Source organism: Aquarana catesbeiana, linkage group LG12 (genome assembly GCF_042186555.1).
Source record: "Aquarana catesbeiana isolate 2022-GZ linkage group LG12, ASM4218655v1, whole genome shotgun sequence".
In the NCBI taxonomy this organism is placed as follows: domain Eukaryota; kingdom Metazoa; phylum Chordata; class Amphibia; order Anura; family Ranidae; genus Aquarana; species Aquarana catesbeiana.
The window spans coordinates 182,672,136-182,697,471 of NC_133335.1; the positions used below are offsets into that span (position 1 = coordinate 182,672,136).

At 44.6% G+C, this 25,336-nt stretch overlaps 1 protein-coding gene across 2 annotated transcripts in view; it reads left to right on the plus strand.

Annotated features, from left to right (window-relative positions):
- Nucleotides 1-25,336, plus strand: part of LOC141113256 (lysosomal protective protein-like) — a 98,486-nt gene that overhangs the window by 41,879 nt on the left and 31,271 nt on the right. For both annotated transcript variants that reach the window (XM_073606271.1, XM_073606270.1), the window contains exons 9-12: nt 5,182-5,273; nt 8,619-8,691; nt 12,422-12,570; nt 17,579-17,651. In XM_073606271.1, coding sequence (XP_073462372.1) covers nt 5,182-5,273; nt 8,619-8,691; nt 12,422-12,570; nt 17,579-17,651 — 387 coding nt within the window. The remainder of the gene's footprint in view (nt 1-5,181; nt 5,274-8,618; nt 8,692-12,421; nt 12,571-17,578; nt 17,652-25,336) is intronic.

Genomic DNA, 25,336 nt, shown 5'->3' on the forward strand with positions numbered 1-25,336 from the left:
TCCCGGGTTTTGAAAAGAATCCAGAGCATGTGCCACTATTGAATTCAATGGTCAGTTACTGGGCCAAGCTGATCACCACAGAATTGAATGGATAGCCAGCAGGCCAAACTGTCTGCCAGTTAGTTCAGTGGCGCCACCAGGCAAATCTGTCCAAACAAGCATCAACACTGGGGCATGTTTTCCTCTGACTGGGGCAGTTTTAAAGTGGAGTTCCACCCAAAAGTGGAACTTCTGCTTTAAGAACTTCTTGCCCCCTGACATGCCACAATTGGCGTGTCATTTTTTTGGGGGGGGGGGGGGGGCTGGGTACCTTGTTTGGAGTGGGACTTCCAGTCCCACTTCCTCCTTCCTCCTTCTGACCTCCTAGGCGATTCCTAGGCGGCCCTCCCTCCTGGCAATGTTCTGGGACAAATGACAGGTCCCAGAACATTGCCTGGCCATTGACGGAGCGCGGCACGGCTCATGCCCAGCTGTGAAGAAATAAACTTTCACAGCCGGGCATTCACAATGTCGGCGCCGCAAAGAGGAGGGGGAGAGAACGGAGGCTTCGGGCTCCTGCATCGCTGGACCGTGGGACAGGTGAGTGGCTGTTTATTAAAAGTCAGCAGCTATACTTTTTGTAGCTGCTGACTTTTAATAAACTCAAAAACCAGTGGAACTCTGCTTTAACTGCACTTATTTAATTATGTTTCTTTATAGCTGGACTCCATAAAACTAAAAAATCTTCCCTTGCAGTGGGGCAACCAGTAATAAAAGCATGTCTTTTAGTAAACAGGGTAAGGTTGGTAACTGTATTTAAATGTAACTCCAAAGAAAAACTATATTCTTAGGGGAAAGGTTAGGTTTTTATTGCTGTCTATGGCCACAGTTGAAAGATGTATTTTCATTTCTTGTCCTAGTTACAACACAGCCAGTGAGCACACATCAATAAGCAATTAAAAGTAGATGTAAACCTTACACACCTTGGCCAGTCCACCTCTGTGTACTACAAAATACCTACTCCCTATATTACGATGTGAAGAGAGGGAGGTATTCTGTAGTCCTAATGTACTTTCTGTCTTTAAACACCCTGCTGTTCCATAGACACCTTAGTTGAATTGAAAGACTGGAGTGCCACAACGGAATGTTGAAGACCAAACATGGAGGGTTTTATTCCATTGCTGTAGTAAACGCATAAGCCAATAGGGGGGGATTTACTAAAACGGTTGAGTGCAAAAGTGTAGCGCTCACCTCAAAAGGGCCTTCTAATTTGGTCCCAAGGTTCCTTCCCCAAGAAGTGTACTAGCAGCCAAGCACACAGTTTCCGATACTCTTCTGGCTCAATAATTAGTCTAGGGGTACCTTTTTATGCTTTATTACAAACTTGCATGAGTGCAAGATAACAGTGGGATACTCCAGCAACTTTAGTAGTAACTTGAGGATGCCTATCTTCCTCTTAAAGATTCATAGCACAATCCTTGTAGCAGTAAATGATGGGCCGAGCTACACAGCGACACCAAGAACAATGCCCACTTTAAGTACAATCTGACTCTGATGCAAGAGACATAGTAGCATCACACAGTCACTGAGATCTCACACACCGGTCTATACCCACAAATGTCTCTGGATAGTTGGATGCCTTCTTCCAATATCAGCCAGACATTTCTCGCATGAACTCTTCAGACCAGATCTCCAAAAAAAATTCAGCACCAGCAAAGTTCAAAGTTCAGCAGTATAGATACCCCCGCCGCCAACCCCCCCCCCCCCCCCGCCCCCCCAGCTAGCACAGCTGGGACCTCAATGAGCGAATAAAGAAGCACAGCTTGGCTGCCCAAAAGGGCAGGAGCCCTTCGGGCTGGAATCTTCTTGTCCAGGACAAGAACCCCTTTGCTCCAAGTTTCAAAGTATTTACTGTATGCTCTCTCCCAGACAGAATCTGGACACCCTCCCACAGAGATTTATTGGGACCACATAAATATTCATACTGTACATTTGACTCTTCCAGCCTTCCATCTTCCAGAATCATCCAAAAGACAGGGGGAATCTGCCAAACCCACAGCCCATTCAACTCAGAGCAGACCAGAGTAATCACAAGCAGCTCCACAGGTTATAGGAGAGCCAAAGAACTAAATATACCTAACCTAGCACCTATCTAGGAGGGTGCTACAAAAGCTTAATTAAACAAGCTGAAGTTAAAAGCTGACTGGCTACCATGCACAGCTGCATCTGATTTTCATCAAGGCATAAGAGTATGGCTGTTGAGGGGTGGAGAGAGGAGGTGGAGCTGCCTGGGGTATTCTGAGGAGCCCTGACCAATCCCCAATCTGGATTGGCAGGGGGCAAGCCTCCTTAAATACCCAGGGTCGGCCCAGTTGGGGAGGAGTTGATCGGGTGGAAGATGGAGTGTTAGGCTGTTGGGGCCTTTGAGGTTGCTGACCTTCGGCCTGGGCTCGGGTACGGACGGGACCCTCTTACAACCCACAGAGGTGTCCTGACCAGGAGGTACAGGAGGAGCAAGAGAGGACAGCGGGAGAACACTGCTGGGCAAGTCTCCAGGAGTTCCACAGAGGCAGCCAAGAGGGCTGGTGAGTGTTTACACAGTAGAGAGGACTGGGAGGCATGCCTGAGAGGACTGAGATGGAGCGGTCTGGGATGGGTGCAGAGCCAGTTTGAAGGATTGTGGTGGTATGGGCAGAGGAGATGGGCAGCTGCAGCCAGGAGGGTAGGCAGTGCCTGAAGAGGTGGTACTGGGAGCAGTAGCCACAGGGACAGCTAACTTTCTATTTTTGCTAGGGGCCTGCGGTCCCTGCCTGCAACGGGCATCTGCTTTAGGCCTGGCTGAGCCAGTGTCAGGCCTACAGTGCTAGCTAGTCTGGGAAGTGTAAGCAAGTGATGTGCTGGAGGAGTGAGGAGTAATAGTCTGCGAGCAAGGAAGTGCAGGAGGAGAAGAGGAGATTGTATATATCGTGGTGTATATAGTTGGTCCCAATATTGACTGTTGATTACCTGGGCATCTCATAAACAAATGCAAGGACTGCTTTCATGTCTCTGAGCGATTGAAAAGTGTGTGCCTGGCTGGGGCAGGGTGACAGATGGGCCACTACATTCAGCAGCCCCTACTGGGGTAACGCTACACATAAGAAATCCTCATGTTTTAAACTGAGTTTCGCTTTAACCCCTTTACACCACCTCTGGGTGATCCTTTAAAGGGGTTTAATACTGGTAGGTAGGATTGCCACCTGTCTGGGATTCACCCAGACAGTTCGGGTTTGGAATCATGTGTCCAGATTTCAAACTGCCTGAAACCCAGACACATTATTCAGACTGGACTATGGCTTCCCAGCAGGGTTGCTGGCTGCAGTTGTCTAAGCTGAGTGTGTCTGTTACAATCTCTTTCACACTGCCCAAAGCCAGCACTAACAATTGGCCCCCCGCACACACACAGACGGGAGAGGATAGAGGGCTTAATCTGCTCTTCTCCCTCCCACCCCTACCCCTTTGTGTCTGCCCTAATCCCTAGTCCCACAGAAAAGGAAAGTGGGGGCAGGAAATTTCAAGTCCAGCAGCCTCAGATACATCTGGATGAGAGGTGCTGACTGCCAAGGGGTGAGTGAGCTCACCATCCTTCTCCCTCCTGCCTCTGAGTGAATACACTAAAGTAAATCAGGGTTCTCAGAGCACCCCTTACATCAGAGTTCCCCTTTACACCAGAAGCCACAGTGTTCCTCTTACATCAGAGTTCTCAGTGTTCCCCCTTACAGTGTAAGTTCAGATGTAAAAGGGGAACTCTGCAGATTCAAATTTAAAGGGGAACTCTGTGGACTCTGATGTAAAGGGGGACTATTGTGATTAACTTCATATGATTAGAAATGTTATTTAATTGCAAAATATATGTATAGTTTATACTATAAAAAGAATGCTGTGTGCCGCTAAAGTGTTCTGGTTTGACTTGAAGAAAAGGTGGTAACCCTACTGCTAGGTGGCATGGCTTGGATCATACGACTGCTTACAGCAGTGACATGATTTGGAGCTTGTTACACTGCCTCCAGATCACAAGTAATAACACTGACAGCTCCATCAGTATGCTACTAGAATTATAGTCAGCACCAGGGGAGTTGCTACAGTAGGTGGTAAAAAAGACCAGGGGCTTCAGCCCAAAGTCCAAGGCCGGCATGGGGGCAACGGGGGGCGGGGGGGGGGGGGGCGGTGGTGGTAGTGGCGCAAGGTTTTTTGGCTGGGCAGTGAACTTGTGTGGCGGGGGTAAGCTCACTTGCTGGTTGCTGCCTGGCTTACCAGTGCCCATCAATGCTGACCACTAAACTCACCTTCCTGACACGCACTGACCTACCTGACACGCACTGACCTACCTGACACGCACAGACATACACACACACTGACCTACCTGACATACACATACATACACACACTGACCTACCTGACATGCACAGACATACACACACTGACCTACCTGACATGCACTGACCTACCTAACATACACTGACATACATAACACTGAGATACCTGACATACACTGACCTACATGACACACACTGACCTACATACAGTGACGGTAGTGACACACACTGACCTACCTGACCGGGAGACTTCATGTGTCCTGCAGTAGCTCAGCCGTGGTGTGCGGTGCGCCCATCATCACAGCAGGGAGGAGAGGAGAGCCGAGCGGTGATGTGGCGCAGCGGCCGCGTTGCATGAATCTATCCATGGCCGCCGCGGCCACCCCCTATTCACGTGTCCGGCCCCTTTCGGGGTGACGGGCGCATGAATTACAGCGGCAGGGGATTTTTTTGAAGCACCCAATTAGACCCAGAGGCTCTAATAGGCTTCAAAACAGGGTGGGCTCGGGTCGCAGAGCATGCGATCGGAGCCCATCCAGGTGTATTAGAACAACGAATGAATATTTGCTGTTGAAACACTGATCCTCAATCCGGCCAATCAGAAGCAGGTGTGAGACCCGTTTTCTGATTGGCCGAAAAGAAAAGACTCCCGGTTTGCTGAGGAGGAGGGAGAAAAGGGAAGCCACCGCCCTGGAGAGCAGGAGAACGGGAGTCCGCCGCCGCCGAGCAGGGGGAAGCCGCCGGTGATGGGGAAAGTGCTGCCGACCGACTGACGGGGGGTTTACCATACTGTTTGCTGCCCCCCCCCAAAAAAAGAACCCCATTAATGATTTTTCTCTTTGTTTAGACAGAGGTTGCTTATTCCCAAGCTCATAGGTACGGGCTGAATATGTACAATTTGTACGCGAAATGCGAAAATGGGAATCCTGAAGAGATCAGGTATTTCAAAATACTGTCTTGTATATATGTATTTTTCTCTTCCTATAGAAGGATATATTGGTTATACACATTAACCCCTTCGCTGCCAGAGCCGTTTTTGCACACTTTTAAAAAATCATTTTAGGCCTGAAGATTACACAAAACCCCCAAAATGGCCACAAACTTCAGTACCCTATATTTTCTACAGGCAAAAGCCCCCTGTAAATATCAGTTTAGTGTTATGGAGGAGGTCTTGTGCTAGAATTATTGCTCTCACTCCGGCTTGCAAGGCAATATAATATGTATATCACAATCAACGTTTTCATGCGTAGGCGCCCCTCGATGTATGTGTTTGTTTGTACGTGCGTATATGTGAGGGTAGGGGGCCTCCAAAAAATTTGGGGGGGTTTATGTGCTTTGTTTTTTTTTTTTTTTCATCGCATAGGGGACAAAAAGCCCCCTATGAGATGATATTTAGGTGACAGGTTCTCTTTAATGAGACATGCAGAGTCTAAAAGAACCTGCATGTCATGTCTCCTTTGGGCTCCACTGAATGTTTTGAAATGCAGATCGTATTGCAAAACATTGCTTCCCGGCTAAGCTATCCGGGGACACTGAGAGGCTGACCCTAAAGTGACGTCATAGAGGTCACTTTCCGGGTCAGAGCAAGTACTATGTACGGACCTGGCAGCGAAAGGGTTAATAGATTAATATTAGTTTTTGGAGCATTTTCTGAGATACAGTTTAAAGCACCAGCATGACTACATTAGAAATGTTGTTATAATAAAAAAATGCATTACTTAATCACTTCAGCCCCAGAAGATTTGGCTGCTCAATGACCAGGCCATTTTTTGCGATAGGGCACTGCGTCGCTTTAACTGACAATTGCGCAGTCGTGCAAAGTTGTACCCAAACAAAATTGACTACCTTTTTTTCCCCACAAATAGAGCTGTCTTTTGATGGTATTTGATCAACTCTGCTGTTTTTATTTTTTGCGCTATAAACAAAAAAATACTGACAATTTAAAAAAAATATTTTTTACTTTTTGCTATAATAAATATCCCCAATTTTTTTTAAAAAAGCAAATTTTTTCCTCAGTTTAGGCCGATATGTATTCTTCTACATATTTTTGGTAATAAAAATCGCAATAAACGTATATTGATTGGTTTGCGCAAACGTTATAGCATCTACAAAATAGGGGAAAGATTTATGGCATTTTTATTACTTTTTTTTTTTTAACTAGTAATGGTGGTGATCAGCAATTTTTATTGGGACTGCAAATTTTTGGCAGACAGATCGGACACTTTTGACATCATTGGCATTTATACAGCGATCAGTGCTATAAAAATGCACTGATTACTGTGTAAATGTCACTGGCAGGGAAGGGGTTAACAGTAGGGGGCGATCAAGGGGTTAACTGTGTGTCCTAGGGAGTGATTCTAACTGTGGGGGGAATGGGACTGCCTGGGTAAGGAGACCAATCATTGTTCATATTAAGTATAAACAACAGATCGCTCTCCTCACCCTTGACAGCACAGAGATCTGTCTGTTTACATTGACAGATCTCCATTCTGTCTCTGTGTGGAGCGAACGCTAGTGCCCGGCGGTCATCGCGAGCGCCGGGCACATGCATCGGCTCCGGCATCGTGCCCCCTAGTGGTCAAAAGGCGAACCGACATACAGCTACGTCGGTTCGCCCAGGGGAGCCAACCTGCCGCAGTAAAACTGCGGCGGCTGGACGGGAAGGGGTTAAATACATTTTTAGACATGTGCGGTTTGTTTCATTACGAATCGAAATGCGGACACAATATGCATGATTCAGATATTTAGATGTATCCGAATCTCTGAATCACAATAGTAACGGGTTTCAAGTAATCTGAAATAAATTATAACGAAAACAATCTGTATTCATTTGTTTCATTCAGATGACATGATGCCATAGTTTGGGCCTTTTGTTAATGTTGGAAGCATCTGAAATAACGTAATAAAATAATAAATTATCCAAATCCATTTGTTTTTATTCTAGTGAGCATAGCATGATAATTCTAATGAGATTCTTTTTGTATTGGGGTTGAAACCATGTGTTTAATTTGTATGTGCGTGGCCCAACAAATAAAGTCAGTTGTGAATGGGGAAATGATTGGGTTTATATTTCGTGCAGAAGTGATGTATTCTGGTAGTGCTGTCTGATTGACTGCACTGCTTGTGCAAAAAAGTAAATAAAGTAAATTTGTGATGTAAAGTGAATTTTATAATTGTCAGTCAGTTTCACAGTCTAATGCAATTTTTAGGGTCTGACGGCATTAATTCCATGGCATCTGAATAAAATGAATAATTCCAAATATTTTCGTTATATACAAATTAAGTAATAATCTTCTGAAAAATAACAAACTAATATGTTAAAACGAATATAGTTAATCTTCTGAAATAACAAAAGAATAACAGAACTTCCAAAAATACGAATTGATTCGGAACAATGAATATATATACTCTCCCAAAATAATGAATAGTTCTGAAAACAAATCATTCTAAAATAACGATTATGACGGAACAAAATAATTTACTTAATGAATTAAACCGAAATGAAAAAAAAAATTCTGTTGTGCACATGTCTATAAACATTTTATGGTGCTTTATCAGCCTTTCTGAACCTTTTTACCTTGAGGAACCCATAAAAAAAATTTCGAGGATCCATCCAAATTATTTTCTATAATTTTCTATTAAGGATATTTTGTGGTCCACTGGACATGTCAGGGGCCGCACCTAAGGCCTTTTGTATTTACCAAGTTGAGGAAAATAGGTGTGTTGCCAAATAGTCTCAAGCTTGCACTCTTCTATTACAAGCAAGAAGAATATTTACATCAATTGATATTGAACAGCAGAAGAAGAGCAGTAATCATTTGCAATTAAAGTGACACTAAAGGTTCATTAAAAAAAAAAAAATAATAACAAACGCCATACTTACCTCCACTGTGCAGCTTGTTTTGCACAGAGTGGCTCCGAACCTGGTCTTCTGGGGTCCCCCGGCGGCCCTCTCAGCTCCTCCCCACATCAGATAACCCCCTAGGAGAAGCGCTCTCCCAGGGGGTTACCTTGCGGGCGTGCTCCCGAGTCCAGCATTCAGCGTTCATAGAGGCCGAATGTTGGGCTCGCCCCGCCCCCCCCCCCCGTTGCCCATATCATTGGATTTGATTGACAGCAGCGGGAGCCAATGGCTGCACTGCTATTAATCTATCCAATCAAGAGCCGAGAACCCCCTGCAGAGAAAGAGCATGTCCCCATGGGACAAGGTGTAAAAACAAACCTTTACAACCCCTTTAATGTCTTTTAGCACTGAATTTTCCAATCTTTTTTTTTTTATTACAGGGATTTAGGAGACCACATTGTAGTTCATATTCCTGGTATATACTCCACTAAAGTCCACTCCAATTTTCGCATGGTAAGTACCCACGTCTTACTGCTGCACAAGGTACAGTATATAAAGTGTACAGCTAGCCAGGGTACCATAGATTTAAAAAAAAAAAAGTATAAATAAACTTCCCTAGTAAAGTTGGTAGTAGTTAAAGTGGTTGTAAAGCTCAGACATAAAATAAGTATGGTGTGTGCTAGCCTGAATTCAAAGCTCCCAGTATGGCTCCTCTCTGACCTCTTCTCTTTCTTCTATTTGCATGATTTACTTTTTAAAGTTTTTTCGCAACACAACAGCCTCCCAGGAGACAGCCTCCCCCCCCTCCAGCACACAGCGGGTGACTCCTAGCCTCTGTATTATTTTTCTCTGAGCCTGTAGGCTTGTGTAGAGAGGGGTGTGTCCCTTTCCTTAACTCAGCTGTCAGATGTCAGGGAACTCTGTGCTCTAGCTCTGCAGGGTGTGTGTGTGATGTCACATCCTTGCCTTTTGTTCTCTGCTGCTGAGAAAAATCCTTTGACCTGTGTTTTTAAAATGGTCTACAGGATAAATGGCCACAGGAAAACAGGTACAACGTATGTAGGAGGATTTGTTTCATCTCTGTGTATCTCTCAAAGCTTGCCACTTCATGGGGTTACAACCACTTTAAATCACATTCAACTCCACTTTTAATAGCTGTTTCCCAGGTGTATTTGGCTCAGTCACATTCTAATCAATATATTTTCATACCAGAATACACCTTAAAGCGGAGTTCCACCCAAAAATGGAACTTCCACTTTAAGGGAGGTGACCCCCTGACATGCCACATTTGGCATGTGTCATTTTTTGGGGAGGGGGAGCTGGGACCCTCTTTTTAGAGGGTCCCAGCTCCCACTTCCTCCCGGCGCACTACGGAACTGGAAGGGAGATCACCTCTCCCCCCCCCCTCTCGGCAATCATCTGGGACACATCACAGGTCCCAGATGATTGCCCGGCCAGTGACGGCACGCAGCGCGGCTCGCGCATGCGCAGTGGGTGCCCAGCTGTGAAGCCACAGCCGGGCGCCCACAGTTAAAATGCCGGCACCGCAGAGACGAGGGGGAGACGAGTGGGTCTTCGTTCCCCCGCATCGCTGGATCTCTGGATAGGTAAGTGTCCGATTATTAAAAGTCAGCGGCTGCAGTATTTGTAGCTGCTGACTTTAAGCTCATCACATATATTATAATCTGATTGTATTCAGCCATCACTAAGGACTAACGTCCAAAATGCATAAGCTGTTTTACAGCTTTGTACATACATTTTATAAATAAATACTATTTTGGATATCATCCCTTTCGTACAATCTGATTGTACAATCTCTTTTAGATCTACCAACAAGCATGTAGTGCAAGGGTCTGCCTGACTGGATTCAAATATTTGGGGTAGTTTAGGTAGGCCCTTATATTGCATAGTTTTGGTAGATCGAAAAGTGACATTAAAATTTCCTAAAAATAAATAAATAATACTAATTTAAAAAAAAAAAAAAAAAAAATAATAAATATAAACTACCTGCTCTGTGTAGTGATTTGCACAGAGCAAGACCGATCCTTATTTTTTCAAGTCCCCCGCCAGTGCTCCTGACTCCGCTTCTTCAGCCAGTGTCCCCGATAGCATGCTACTTGCTCTGGAGGGTACTCGTTTGCGTCTGCGTGCTCCTTCCTGAGTCCCCGCTCTATGCGCCCCCTGCTCTCTCCTCATTGGCTCACTGGCTGTGATTGACAGTAGCAGGAGCCAATGGCTCCTACTGCTGTCTCAGCCAATGAGGAATAATGCAGTGTGCACACGAGCGGAATGTCCGACAGAAAAAGTCAGACGGGAGTTTTTCATCGTATATTCCGATCATGTGTATGCCCCATCTGACTTTTTATGTTGAAAATTCTGACGGACTTAGAAAGAGAATATGTTCTAAATTTTTCAGACGGAACCAATTCCTATCGGGAAAACCACTCGTCTGTATGCTGTTCAGATGTACCAAAAACGACGCATGCTCTGAAGCAAGTACGAGACGGAAGCTACTGGCTATTGAACTTCCGTCTTCTAGTGCCGTCCTACGTGTTGTACGTCACTGCGTTCTGGACGGTCAGAATTTGGTGTGACTGTGTACATGCAAGACAGCTTGAGCGGAATTCTGTCGGAACTCCATCGGAAAAACCTTCAGAGTTTATTCCGACGGGAAAACCGGTCGTTTGTACAGGGCATTAGAGACCCGGGAGAAGCAGAGAGGCTCAGCTCTCATGCACATCGCTAGATCGAGAGGGGGCTCAGGTGAGTATTAGGGGGGCTGAGGGGGCTGCTGCACACAGAAGGTCTTTACCTTCATGCATAGAATGCATGAAGTTAAAAAACCTTGAGCCTTTAAAACCACACAAATTGATTGCACAGAGATTGCATAGTCATATTATAATGTGTATGGTGAGCCTAAGGTCTCGCGCCCTTCATGTGGGGTGTATATATGTACAATTGACAGCAACGGGACTGCCTGCATGGGAATGCACAGAAAACCTGTGCATCCCCTTGCAGGTAAAGACGACCCACACACAGGGCATGCATATATACACCCCATGTGAACAAGAACTTAGTCTTCAGGGTGCCATAACAACTGTTGCCTGGCATTACATAATATATGAGTGAAGACAGGGTTTTTTTTCTCAGAGAATAGGTGCAGGAACTCAACCATGCCCGCCACACATACATACCTGCCAACTGGCATCAAATAGTAGCTCTTCCCTCTGCATACAACCCCCTCCCTCCACTGCCCTCACCCCCCCCCCCCCTTAAAAGCTCAACCATCTGTCATATATCTTACCTTTGTTGCAATATTAAGCTGAAACACCTATCCGGCTGTAGTACCTCCCAGCATACTATACTATACTACAGTCACTTGCAAGGGAGATTATGCAGTAGGAGCATCAACAACTGGTCACCAGGGAAAAAATGGAAACCACAAAGGGTGCAGCCTACCACGCACCCTCTCCTGCCCATGACTGCACTGAACCCTGGGCACCTGTTCTGTATCTCCCTTGTCCCTGTCTGACACTCAGTGGGATCTGCGCAGGAGATCCGACCTATGGGAGCTACTGGGAGATAAGGTATCACTTCTAAATGCAGAAGCTGGACTTCAGTGTTACCAAGTGATAGTGGTGAGCAGGGAGCAGAAGACCTGAGACAGAGGTGGTGGAACTGAGTTCCCCCTAGTTCCTGCTGAAAAAAAGCCCTGAGTGAAGATATGTCACCAGCACAACTTTTATCTTGTTGCAAAGTTCAAGCATGTATTAAAAAATTACATTGAAGTTCTTTGAAATCAGGCAGGAGCACTATATCAAATGCTTGATAAAGTTGTTCTGCATGACTCCGAAACATTGGAACTATTCCATGATATTTTAGTCAAGCTTAGGAGTTTTCAGCATGAATCAAGATTTATTTTTTTACATTTAACCACTTTCTTCAGTAGTGGGGGGTGGTACTCTCCTGTGTGTGGATTAACTGATGCTGGGTGCTGATCCATGGAGGAGGACATGTGGGGCAATGCTGGGGCGCGGAAAGCTGAGCGCTGCTTAGCAAAGAATTTTTGTTTTATACTGGCGGTCCAATTTAAAAAAAAACGAAGCTGGAAATGGGCTTTAACTGTACTAAAAAAATCTTCTACATCAATTCTTAATTGTCTCCAACTTGTCTCAAAAATGTTTCATTTATTTTGGATAGACTATGTAGATTTCGTTTTAATTCTCCTTTTTTTTTCCAACAGAAGTTGCAAAGGCTGTCACAGTTAAAGAAGCCAATAAAACTGAGTGTACCCTGTTTGGATGACACAAGTATCAATACCTATATGAACAAACTTGAGGTGCAAAAAGCATTGCACGTCCATCATCTGAAGCCAGGCTGGGATGTGTGTAGGTGAGCCGAGGACAGCTTAATAGCTCATTACAAATATATTATACTGACTTCCCCTCCGTGCTTAGGCAGTTATGGGGGAAAAAAAGTGAAAAATTAAATAATTGTGCAAAATGTCACCATTTTAGCAACATGCATTGAAGTCAGCAGGGAAGGTGAAATTAAAGCATTTTTTGTTGGTTTTTAAAAACGACAACTTTGCATTTGGTACAACTTGTCTTTTAGAGTATGCGCCCACCTACCCAAGTGCATCAAGTACTGGTCAGATAATTTCCTCTGTCCCCATTCCAATGATTTTCACTGTGAGTATAGGAATGAACGAGGCCATGGCATGCATGCAATAGGAAGAAGAGGGATGCTTTTAATAGAGAGGTTTTTCTGACTTGCAGAAGTAAGCATTGGTATTGGCCAGATGAGCTTCACTCATGTGGGGGCATGCCTTAAAAAAAGCTTACGAAAACAAGAGAAGGGCGCACTGACCTAGTGCAATTCTATTATAAACATTTATTAACAGCTTGAGGCCCTGGAAGATTTGGCTGCTGAATGACCAGGCCATTTTTTTGGGATGCGGAACTGCGTCGCTTTAACTGACAATTGCGCGGTCGTGCGATGTTGTACCCAAACAAATTTTTCCCACAAATAGAGCTTTCTTTTGGTGGTATTTGATCATTTCTGCGGTTTTTATTTTTTGCGCTATAAACAAATAATAGCAACAATTTAAAAAAAAACGCAATATTTTGTACTTTTTGCTATAATAAATATCCCCATTTTTTTTTAAAAAAGCTAATTTTTTCTCAGTTTAGGCCAATATGTATTCTAAATATTTTTGGTAATAAAAATCGCAATAAGCGTATATTGATTGGTTTGCGCAAAAGTTATAGCGTCTACAAAATAGGGGATAAATTTATAGCATTTTTATTATTATTTTTTTTTTACTAGTAATGGCGGGGCGATCTGCGATTTTTATCGTGACTGCAATATTATGGCGGACACATCTGACAATTTTGCCACCTTTTTGGGACCATTGGCTGTTATACAGCAATCAGTGGTGTAAAAATGCATTGATTACTGTAAAAATGTCATCGAGGGGTTAACTGTGTTCCCTGCTACGTGTTCTAACTGAAGGGGGGATGGGACTTGCTAGGGGAAGAGATAGATCAGTGTTCATACTTTGTATGAACACACGATCTGTCTCTTTTCCCCTCAGAGAATCGGGATCTCTGTGTTTACACATAGAGATCCTGGTTCTCGCTGTGTCATGAGCGATCGCGGGAGCCCAGTGGTCATTGGGACTGCCGGGCACTCGCATCGGCTCCGGGGGCGAGCAGTGGGCACGCACGTGCCCCTAGTGGCCACATAAAGAAGTGACGTAACATGACGGCCTTTTGCGCAGCTGAGCCATGTTACCGCAGTACAACTGCCGCGGCTGGTTGGCAAGCGGTTAAAGGATAAAAAAAAAACACACATAATAATCGCAAACGCATGCTGTGTACACGCATATCAAAGCAAAGTGAAGACAAATCCTCCTCCAGGACCGAATGGTGCAAGGAGACCATGTGGCATCTGTAAGTGGCTTGGCTGACGCATTTCGAGGGAGAACCCTCTTCCTGAGAGACTCTGACACTAGGTCGGTGCACCCTTCTCTTGTTTTCCCATGGTCCTGAGAGGGCACCAAGACCCTAGGCTTTGACAAAAAGGACTAGAGACACTTCCTTTCCTCGAGCATTACACCTAAGGAGCTTGTACAGTTGTCCTTTGGAGTACTTAGTTAGTAAACACTAAATAAATGAAATTTACTTTGCAAAAATGTTCTACACAATAATCAATACAATAATTTTTTAACATAAAATAATGTTTTCACGTTTTTTCCTGCTGATTTCATGCAACCGTTTTGCAGACATTTTCTGCATGCACTCCAGCAATGGCTGCATGTTATTTCTCAAGGCAGGTTTTTTGAATGTGGCAACAATGAGCCCAGTCTGTGTAATCTGTGTTGAAAGAGATACTTTAGTCTCCATTGAGGCCCATGTGAAAAGAAAACACAAAAGCACAACTGGAAGACAGGGTTGTCACCTCATTACAAGAAGAAGGGCCTACATGACTAGATCACCATGTATCATTTTAATGAAAAATTTAAAATGATTGAACTTTGATTTTGAAATTACATTAACATGTTAAAGCTTATATGAGATTGTAGTGATTCATTTTACATATACACTATATTTGGTAATAGCCTTTCCATAGCCCTTGGGAACCATTTAAAGCCCAATGCATCCTTAAAGTACACTATATTACCAAAAGTATTGGGACACCTGCCGTTACACACACCTGAACTTTAATGGCATCCCAGTTTTAGTCCGTAGGGTTCAATGTTGAGTTTGCCTACCTTTTTCAGCTATAACGGCTTCAACTCTTCTAGGAAGGCTGTCCACAAGGTTTAGGAGTGTGTCTATGGGAATGTTTGACCATTCTTACAGAAGCGCATTTGTGAGGTCAGACACTGATGTGGATGAGAAGGCCTGGCTCGCAGTCTCCGCTCTAATTCATCCCAAAGGTGTTCTATTTGGTTGAAGTCAAGACTCTGTACAGGCCAGTCAAGTTCCTCTACCCCAAACTTGCTCACCCATGTCTTTATAGACCTTGCTTTGTGCATTTGTCCAAATCATTTGGTGGAGGGGGGTTTATGGTGTGGGGTTGTTTTTCCGGGGTTGGGCTTGGTCCCTTAGTTCCAGTGAAGGAAACTTATAAGGCGTCAGCATACCAAGCCATTTTGGACAATTTCATGCTCCCAACTTTATGGCAGTTTGGGGATGGCCCTTTCCTGTTCCAACAGGACTGTGCACCAGCGCACAAATCAAGGTCCATAAAGACATAGATGAGCGAGTTTTGGGATGGAGGAACTTGACTGGCCTGCACAGTCCTGACCTTAACTGGATAGAACGCCTTTGGGATGAATTAGAGCGGAGACTGCAAGTCAGGCCTTCCCATCCACATAAGTGCCTGATCTTACAAATGCGCTTTCAGAAGAATGGTCAAACATTCTCATTGACACACTTGTCCTTGTGGACAGCCTTCCCAGAAGAGTTGAAGCTGTTATAGCTGCAAAGGGTGGGACAACTCAATATTGAACCCTACAGACAAAGACTGGGATGCCATTAAAGTTCATGTGCGTGAAAAGGCAGGAGTCCCAATACTTTTGGTAATATAGTGTACTTTAAGGATGCAATGGGCTTTAAATGGTTCCCAAGAGCTATGGAAGCTCCTTTCAACTTTCCCGGATTGTTCTTGTGCCCAAATTATTTATTATATTTTTCCATAGAAAGAAAATGAAAACACAGTAAAAACAGTAAATAAGTACAATAAAACATTTCAAAGTTACAGTACACAAATAATTAAAAACACAAAAAGAGAAAAAACACTACATGAAATAAACTAAACTACACTAAATGTACAAAAGCCACTCTCAAAAAATGTAAAAACACAGTAAATATTTTTTTTTTCACATTGCACCAAAGCAGCTTAATGGTGTGGACCCATGCACTTTTAACAACTTCAATACCAGGCACTTATACACCTTCCTGCCCAGGCCAATTTTCAGCTTTGTGCGCTGTCGCTGTTTAAATGACAATTGCGCGGTCATGCTACACTGTACCCATACAGAATTTTTACGATTTTGTTCCCACAAATAGAGCTTTCTTTTGGTGGTATTTGATCACCTCTGCAGTTTTTATTTTTTGATAAACAAATAAAAAGAGACCAAACATTTTGAAAAAAATAAAAGTTTTGCTTTTGTTTCTGTTATAACATTTTGTAAATAAGTACGTTTTCTCCTTCACTGATGGGCACTGATAAGGCGGCACTGATGGGCACTGATAAGGCAGCACCAATGAGGTGGCACCAATGAGCGAGCTCTGACGGGCACTGACAGGCATCGACGATGAGCACTGATATGCGGCACTGATAGGCACTGGTAGGCGGCACTGATAGGTGGCACTGATATGCAGCACTGATGGGCATTGATAGGCGGCACTGATGGGCACTCATGGGTGGCACTGGTGGGCACTGATGGGCACTGATAGGTGACACTAATGGGCACTGAAAGGCTACAAAGATGGGTACTTATGGGTGGCACTGATAGGCGGCACTGCTGGGCACTGATAGGCGGTACTGATGGGCATTGATACGTGGCAGTGATGGGCACTGATGGGTACTGATACACTGCACTGATAGGCATCCCTGGTGGCACTGGCAGTAGTAGGCATTTTTGAGTGGGCACTGATTGGCAGCTGCCTTGGCACAGATTTCCATTTCCCTGGTGGTCTAGGGGGGGCATACCTGGTGGTCCAGTGTGGATGGCCATTCTGGTGGTCCTGGGCGGCATGATGGTGGTCCTTGGCACAATCCAAGGGGGGCTGCACTGATAAACAATGAGCAAAGACCCCCCCTGTCAGGAGAGCCGCCGATCGGCTCCCCTCTACTCGTGTCTGTCAGACGCGAGTGAGGAAAAGCCGATCAACTGCTCTTCCTGTTTACATCGTGATCAGCCCTGATTGGACATGGCTGATCACGTGGTAAAGAGCCTCCAACTGAGGCTCTTTACTGAGATTGGTGTAGCAGTGTGACACACCGCATCACTGATTGCCGCGGGGCTATTATACTGCAGGACATCATATGACGTCCATGCAGGATAACAGAACCACCGCCCGGCCGTCATTCTGCTATAAGCTGGGCGGGAAGTGGTTAAATGGCTCAAGTTTGGTTCCAAATGCAACAGGTGGTATAATTTTCGCAGAGCGATGTGTACTAACATGGTCGGCTGGTCATGTTAACATGTGGATGAGCAGACAGGAAGGCTGTAAGACCAAGGCTAAGCCACCTCTTGCCCAAATGTGTATGTGAGGCTTTTCTGAAGAAGAAAATTCTCTGTAGGCTCTGGAACGCAGCAGAGTAATAACTGGGTTTCTTTTCTTGTTAAAAAAAAAAAAATAACTGGGTTTCTGTTTTCTTACAGTGCAGAGGTGTTTTATACTTTCATCAGAGAGTTGACGAATGTACGAGCTCAGTACTTGGAACTCCTAAACAAGGTAACCTCATATTATCTGAAATGTTCATTGCGAACCAACCATGTGGTGCGATGTACTCGAGGGAATATTATGTTACACAGGTTCCCTTTTCTGGGCTATTTCAGGTTTAGGCCTCATGCACACTGGGCGTTTAACGTAAGTAGTTTGCATTCTGGGCCTTCATCCCTTGACACATTGAGAAAGATCTCTTATATTCATTGTTCTTGTCTATTACCATCTTGCTTGTGGGCATGTGAAGCCCACAAGCACTATCTTCCGGGCTCTGGTGCAGCTGAGCGACCAGCAGGCACCGCCCGTTCTCGCGCATGCGCCGTATGTACGGCACATCGCCGTACACTTCTGACGTTGCCATCACAATGGGCGTCGTCAGAAGTGCCCGCCCCCATTGTGATGGCAACGAAGCCCTCGGCACTGCCCAGTGACTCCTGGGAAATGATGAGACATCTCCCAGGAACAATAGTGAGCACGGGCGCCAAGGGAAATGACGTCAGGTGCCGTGGAGAGGAAGAGGCAGATTACGAGGGACCCCCTAGCAACAGACCTGAAGAGGTGAGTTAAAAAAAATGTTTTTTTCCAAATGTTAATTGTATTGAATGCAGCTGAATAATGCAAAATGTATTTTATGAGTGGAACTCCGCTTTAAGTGCTACTGTCCATTACAATGCTGGCAAAACGTAGACAATTAGGCAATGTTGTAGTTATTGCAGCCAAATATATTTACTATGTTCATGATTCTAAATAGGCCTTATAAATTTAACCAGATGTCAATCAAACATACTTCATACACAGGTATAGATTCATTCCTTCTACCCTCCTAGGAATATTATCTGGCGTTGCCTTTTTTCAGCTTCAGTCAAGCAGCTAGCCTTAACCACTTCAGCCCCGGAGAAATTTACCCCCTTCCTGACCAGAGCACTTTTTGCGATTCGGCACTGCGTCGCTTTAACTGACAATTGCGCGGTCGTGCGATGTGGCTCCCAAACCCACTTTATAAAAAACTATCAATAAATGCTGTATTATATTCTGTTCATACTTACTATGTCACTATCAGATTCGTATTCTGTATTCTGCAAAAAACCTGATTGATTCTACTGTATCTCCATCTTCTGCCCATGTCCCTAATTCAGCTAGGGATTTTATAGATGTGGTGGCAACTCCGCACATGCTCAGTTTTCAGTGAGTTCCTATGCTGAGCATTTCCTATCACATCTGAGCAGCCCGTGTGACTATAGAGTCACCCATGTGATAAACAGAGGTAAATGACAGCCCAATCCCTCCCTCCTCCGCCATACCCACTTACCAGCTAAACACAATGGGGGTGAGATATTACATGTATGTTAATGGAGGCTTCACCTCCCTCTTATCCTAAGACACAGGCTGAGGGGCGTGACACAGCCTGTGACTGGCAGGAATCTGCCCACACTGTGTTATTGCCAAAAATTAATAAAGATTTTACTTAAAATATATATTTGTATTACTTTAAAATATATGCGAAAACAGAAGAGAAATTGATTCGGGACTTTACATGAGGCATGTCTTTGTTGATAAAAATTAATGAATGAAGTACTTGATTATAAAAAGATTAAATGTCACAATCCCCAACGGGCAGTCCATAAAATTATAATGTATTAAATTGATGATTTAAGTTGATAAAAAATATATGATATATAATGCATAGTATAAAAATATACAATGCATAAGGTATACAAAGATAACCATAATTAATATAATAATAATAATAATAATAACATATTTTATATTGATCATAAATGAACATGATTGGTACAAACAGCAGCAATGAATATGGTGAACATGTAAATCAATTAAGCATAATTATCATAATAAATACAAGCAGTACATAGTATAAAAAGAAAAATAAATTCATAATTGTGGACAAGCTTGACTTGCCACCCTTGAGTGTAGACTCAACGCGTTTCATGGCGTTTAAAGCCAATCATCAGGAGCAGGATGCATGAATTTAGCTACAAAATAGATAAATAGGTAAATAAAGTAACAAATTATGCATTATGCTCTCTAAATGAGAAAAAGAGAAGCGAGACCTGGCAATTTATACTTTACCTATAGAGTAACCTATAGGTATGACCCAGTAGCTCCTAAGGTGGAAAAAGAATGAACTATCTCATCCAAGGTTGAGGCAGGAGACCCCCTCCAACTCTCTCCCCCAATTTTCCTGGATAACTGGGTAGACCGGATGGAGGACCATGGGACCCAGCAGCCAGGGAACGGACCGGACAGCCACAGCACAACCTCAGGATTGGAGGTGTATACACACAGGACATGGACCCAGTTCTGTGAATGAATATGAATACTTTAAAATATAATAATTTATAATATGACAATTATTGATTTGAATTATTTATTTTTACTCTGTATTCCAAAGGCGTATTCTTTTTATTTTGAACATGTGACCAACAGCAGAGGACTAGAAGCTCCTCCTGCTTATGTTTCCCTGCAGACAGGCTGGGAAAGAACTGGGTCATGTGACAGCTCTATATCCATTAGGAAAAAGGTACTTAGATTTTTTTTTTTTAATTAAAATAATTACAGTGCCATCATCCATATAAATAAATAGAAGGGACAATGTAAACTAAACAGTGAGTGTGCTTAGTACAGTTCACTCTAAAGGAAAGAAAACCTCAGGAAGTTTTGTGCTCTGATAGGATTGTATGGAGACTTCAGGACTCAAACTTCGGACCTTACAGATGGTGAGTGTCAAACATTTTTCAAGCTAAACTCACTGTACAAAAACTTTATTTAAATATATTTCTTAATAGCCATAAAATATATATACACTGCTCAAACACTTTGAAAACACATCAGATCTCAATGGGGAAAAATACCATGCTGGATATCTATACTGATATGGACTGGGTAATGTGTTAAGAACGAAAGGATGCCACATCATTTGATGGAAATGAAAATTATCAACCTACACAGGGCTAAATTCAAAGACACCCCAAAAATCAAAGTGCAAAAATTATGCAGCAAACGAGTCCATTTTGCTGAAATTGAATTGCAGCAACTCAGACTGGTACTTAGTAGTTTGTATGGCCCCCCACGTGCTTGTGTGCATGCCTGACAATGTTGGGGCATACTCCTAATGAGACGACGGATGGTGTCCTGGGGTATTTCCTCTCAGATCTGGACCAGGCCATTACTGAGCTCCTGAACAGACTGAGATGCAACCTGGCGGCGTTGGATGGACCAAAACATAATGTCCCAGAGGTGTTTTATTAGATTTACGTCAGGCGAGCGTGGGGGCCATTCAATTGTATCAATGTCTTCATCCTCCAGGCATTGTCCTGCACCAGGAGGAACCCAGGACCCACTGCACCAGCGTATGGTCTGACAATGGGTCCAAGGGTTTCATCCCGATACCTAATGGCAGTCAGGGTGCCTTTGTCTAGCCTGTAGAGGTCTGTGCATCCCTCTATGGATATGCCTCCCCCAAACCGGTCATGCTGAATGATGTTACAGGCAGCATAACATTCTCCACGGCTTCTCCAGACCCTTTCACGTTTGTCACATGTGCTCAGGGTGAACCTGCTCTCATCTGTGAAAAGAACATGGCACCAGTGATGGACCTGTCAATTTTGGTGTTTAGTGAAAAATATTAATCAAGCTCCATGGTGCCGGACAGTGAGCACAGGGCCCACTAGAGGATGTCAGGCCCTCAGGTCATTTTGTAGTGCTCTGGCAGTGCTCATCCTGCTCCTTATTACACAAAGGAGCAAATATCGGTCCTACTGATGGGTTAAGGAACTTCTACGGCCCTGTCCAGCTCTCTTAGAGTAACTGCCTGTCTCCTGGAATCTCCTCCATGCTCTTGAGCTGTGCTGGGATACACAGCAAACCTTCTGGCAATAGTACGTAATGATGTGTCATTCTGGAGAAGTTGGACTGCCTGTGAAACCTCTATAGGGTCCAAGTATCGGCTCATGCTACCAGTAGTGACACTGACCCTAGCCAAATGCAAAACTAGTGAAAAACAGAAAAGATGAGTAGGAGAAAAAATGTCAGTGGTTTTCAGCTGTAAAACCATTCCTTGTTTTGGAGGTCCTCTAGATGTTAATAATTTTATTAACATCAAAGCAGCTGAAACTGAGTACATAAGCCCCTCTGCTCCTTAACTGACCAGATGATCAAAATATCCTAAGAGTTTAATTGACTTGATGCTATACTCTTATTAAGGCTGGGTTCACACTGGTCCGACCAAACGCTCCGACATTGGGAGCTCATGTCGCATGACGTGTGAAATTTAATGTTTCCCTATGGGAGCCGTCCTAACTGGTCCGACACAAGTCGTTCCGACTTTAGAAATGCTCCCTGTACTACTTTGGTCCGACTTTGATCCTACTTCAGCCTATTGACTATCATTGAAGTCGGATCAAAGTCGGATTGCCGTCTTGCATGATCCGACTTCGGCACGCGACTTGTGCTCAGATGTTCTTGAGGGGGAACTCCGCGCCAAATTTTAAATAAAAAACCGGCATGGGTTCCCCCTCCAAGAGCATACCAGGCCCTTGGGTCTGGTATGGACCTTGAGGGGAACCCCCTACGCCGAAAAAACGGCATGGGGGGTCGCCCCCAATCCATACCAGACCCTTATCCGAGCACGCAGCCCGGCCGGATAGGAATGGGGGTGGGGACGAGCGAGCGCCCCCCCCCCTCCTGAACCGTACCAGGCCGCATGCCCTCAACATGGGGGGTGGTGCCTTGGGGGAGGGGGCGCGCTGCGGCCCCCCCACCCCAAAGCACCTTGTCCCCATGTTGATGAGGACAAGGGCCTCTTCCCGACAACCCTGGCCGTTGGTTGTCGGGGTCTGCGGGCGGGGGCTTATCGGAATCCGGGAGCCCCCTTTAATAAGGGGGCCCCCAGATCCCGGCCCCCCACCCTATGTGAATGAGTATGGGGTACATCGTACCCCTACCCATTCACCTAGGGAAAAAGTGTCAATTAAAAAAAAACACTACACAGATTTTTAAAGTAATTTATTAGACAGCTCCGGGGGTCTTCTTCCGACTTCGGGGGTCTCTCCGGTTCTTCTCCGCGCTCTCCGGGTCTTCTGCCGGGCTCCTCCGCTATTTTCTGCTCTTTTGCTATAGCGGAGGAGCCCGGTCTGCTGCCTTCTTCTCTTCGGGGGTCTCTCCGGTTCTTCTCCGCGCTCTCCGGACCTTCTGCCGGGCTCCTCCGCTCTCTTCTGCTCTTTTGCCGCTCTTTTGCTATAGCGAAGGAGCCCGGTCTTCGATCTTCTGCCTTCTGCCTTCTGCTCTCTTCTCCTGATGTTGACACGACGCTCTCTGGGGCTGGAATGCACTCTGAGCGCTCCGCTCTGACTTATATAGGTGGTGACCACGCCCCCTTATGCCGTCACAGTCCCTGGGCATGCTGGGACGATGACCACGCCCCCTAAAATGTCACAGTCCCAGCATGCCCAGGGTTAGAGTTCCCCCTAATACCAAACAATGCCGGGCATTGGCGGGGATCCAAGTCGGATCCCCGTTCATTGAAAGTCGGACACATGCCGGCTTTATGTCGCAGGGCAAAGTCGGATCCAAAGTAGGACGGCTGTCGTGTCGCACCAGTGTGAACCCAGCCTCAAAAGTGTTCATTTCATTTTTTGAATCTCTCTCTCTCTCTCTCTCTCTCTCTCTCTCTCATAAACGAAGGGGCACGTTCTCCAATGCAAATATATTTACTGAATCTTCAAATCATCAAAGTCGTCATGTACATCAACTACGTCATGTATACAGTTGCGAGCATCCCTGCTCTTCCTCAGGCTGTATGGCTTTGTGTGAAAATTCTATGACTGATTCCCTCTTTTGTTCAAAAACTCTAGTACAAGTGGGTGTTACCCGACAGGTGTGTCCCATGCTTCCAAAATGAAAGGCCCTGGGAGAAAAACATTAACCCCATATCAGTTCCAATTTGTTTCCTACCTAGGCAAACAGATGCCTGCACAAGCCAAATGGATTGAGAAAGAGATAAAACAAATTTTTTAACTCATAGTATCACAATCAAAACATCAATGATTCCATATAAACATGTTTTCATTCATCATCTAGATAAAAATATCTTAAATGAAAAAATCGCATACAGGTGCAATAGAAATGTAGTCCACAAATTCCAATCAGGACTTCATAGGATTTTCATCCTTCTGATCAATTCCCACTTATTCCCATGTGTCAAGATGCGACTGTCTGAAAATAGAAAATGTAAAAAAGTCGCTAACTGGATCATCATGAAAATAGATGCGACTATCTGAAAATAGAATCCTCAAGCACCATAAATCTTAAATCTGAATCCTGATGCCCTTTCTCCAAAAAATGTCTTGATACTGGCAACCCTGGTTGTTTTAATCTAATGGTGCTGCGATGCTGTGCGATTCGGTCTTTAATCTTTTGGGTTGTTTCTCCAACATACAACAATTTGCATGGGCAGGACAGAATATAGATCACATAGGAGGATTGGCATGTAAAAAATCCTTTAATCGCAACCTTATCTCCATTTTCAGGATGAACATACTGGTCACCTTTAAGTAAAAGCTTACATTGAATGCAACTCAAGCAGGGAACGCACCCTTTCCTTTTCTTACCAAGAAATGTCATTTTAGATATGTTTTCCCTTGGTCTATACTCTGATCTCACCAATGCGTCTCGCAGCGTTTTATTCTTTCTAAAGGCTTTAAATCAGTGGTTCTCAACTCCTGTCCTCAGGACTAGGGATGAGCCGAACACCCCCCTGTTCGGTTCGCACCAGAACATGCGAACAGGAAAAAAGTTCGTTCGAACATGCGAACACCGTTAAAGTCTATGGGACACGAACATGAATAATCAAAAGTGCTAATTTTCAAGGCTTATATGCAAGTTATTGTCATAAAAAGTGTTTGGGGACCTGGGTCCTGCCCCAGGGGACATGGATCAATGCAAAAAAAAGTTTTAAAAACGGCCGTTTTTTCAGGAGCAGTGATTTTAATAATGCTTAAAGTCAAACAATAAAAGTGTAATATCCCTTTAAATTTCGTACCTGGGGGGTGTCTATAGTGTGCCTGTAAAGGGGCGCATGTTTCCTGTGTTTAGAACAGTCTGACAGCAAAATGACATTTTGAAGGAAAAAACTCATTTAAAACTACCCGCGGCTATTGCATTGCCGACAATACACATAGAAGTTCATTGATAAAAACGGCATGGGAATTCCCCAAAGGGGAACCCCGAACCAAAATTTAAAAAAAAAAATGACGTGGGGGTCCCCCTAAATTCCATACCAGGCCCTTCAGGTCTGGTATGGATATTAAGGGGAACCCCGGCCAAAATTAAAAAAAAAAAATGACGTGGGGTTCCCCCTAAATTCCATACCAGACCCTTCAGGTCTGGTATGGATTTTAAGGGGAACCCCGCGCCAAAAAAAAAACGGCGTGGGGTCCCCCCAAAAATCCATACCAGACCCTTATCCGAGCACGCAACCTGGCAGGCCGCAGGAAAAGAGGGGGGGACAAGAGTGCGGCCCCCCCTCCCTCCTGAACCGTACCAGGCCACATGCCCTCAACATTGGGAGGGTGCTTTGGGGTAGCCCCCCAAAACACCTTGTCCCCATGTTGATGAGGACAAGGGCCTCATCCCCACAACCCTGGCCGGTGGTTGTGGGGGTCTGCGGGCGGGGGGCT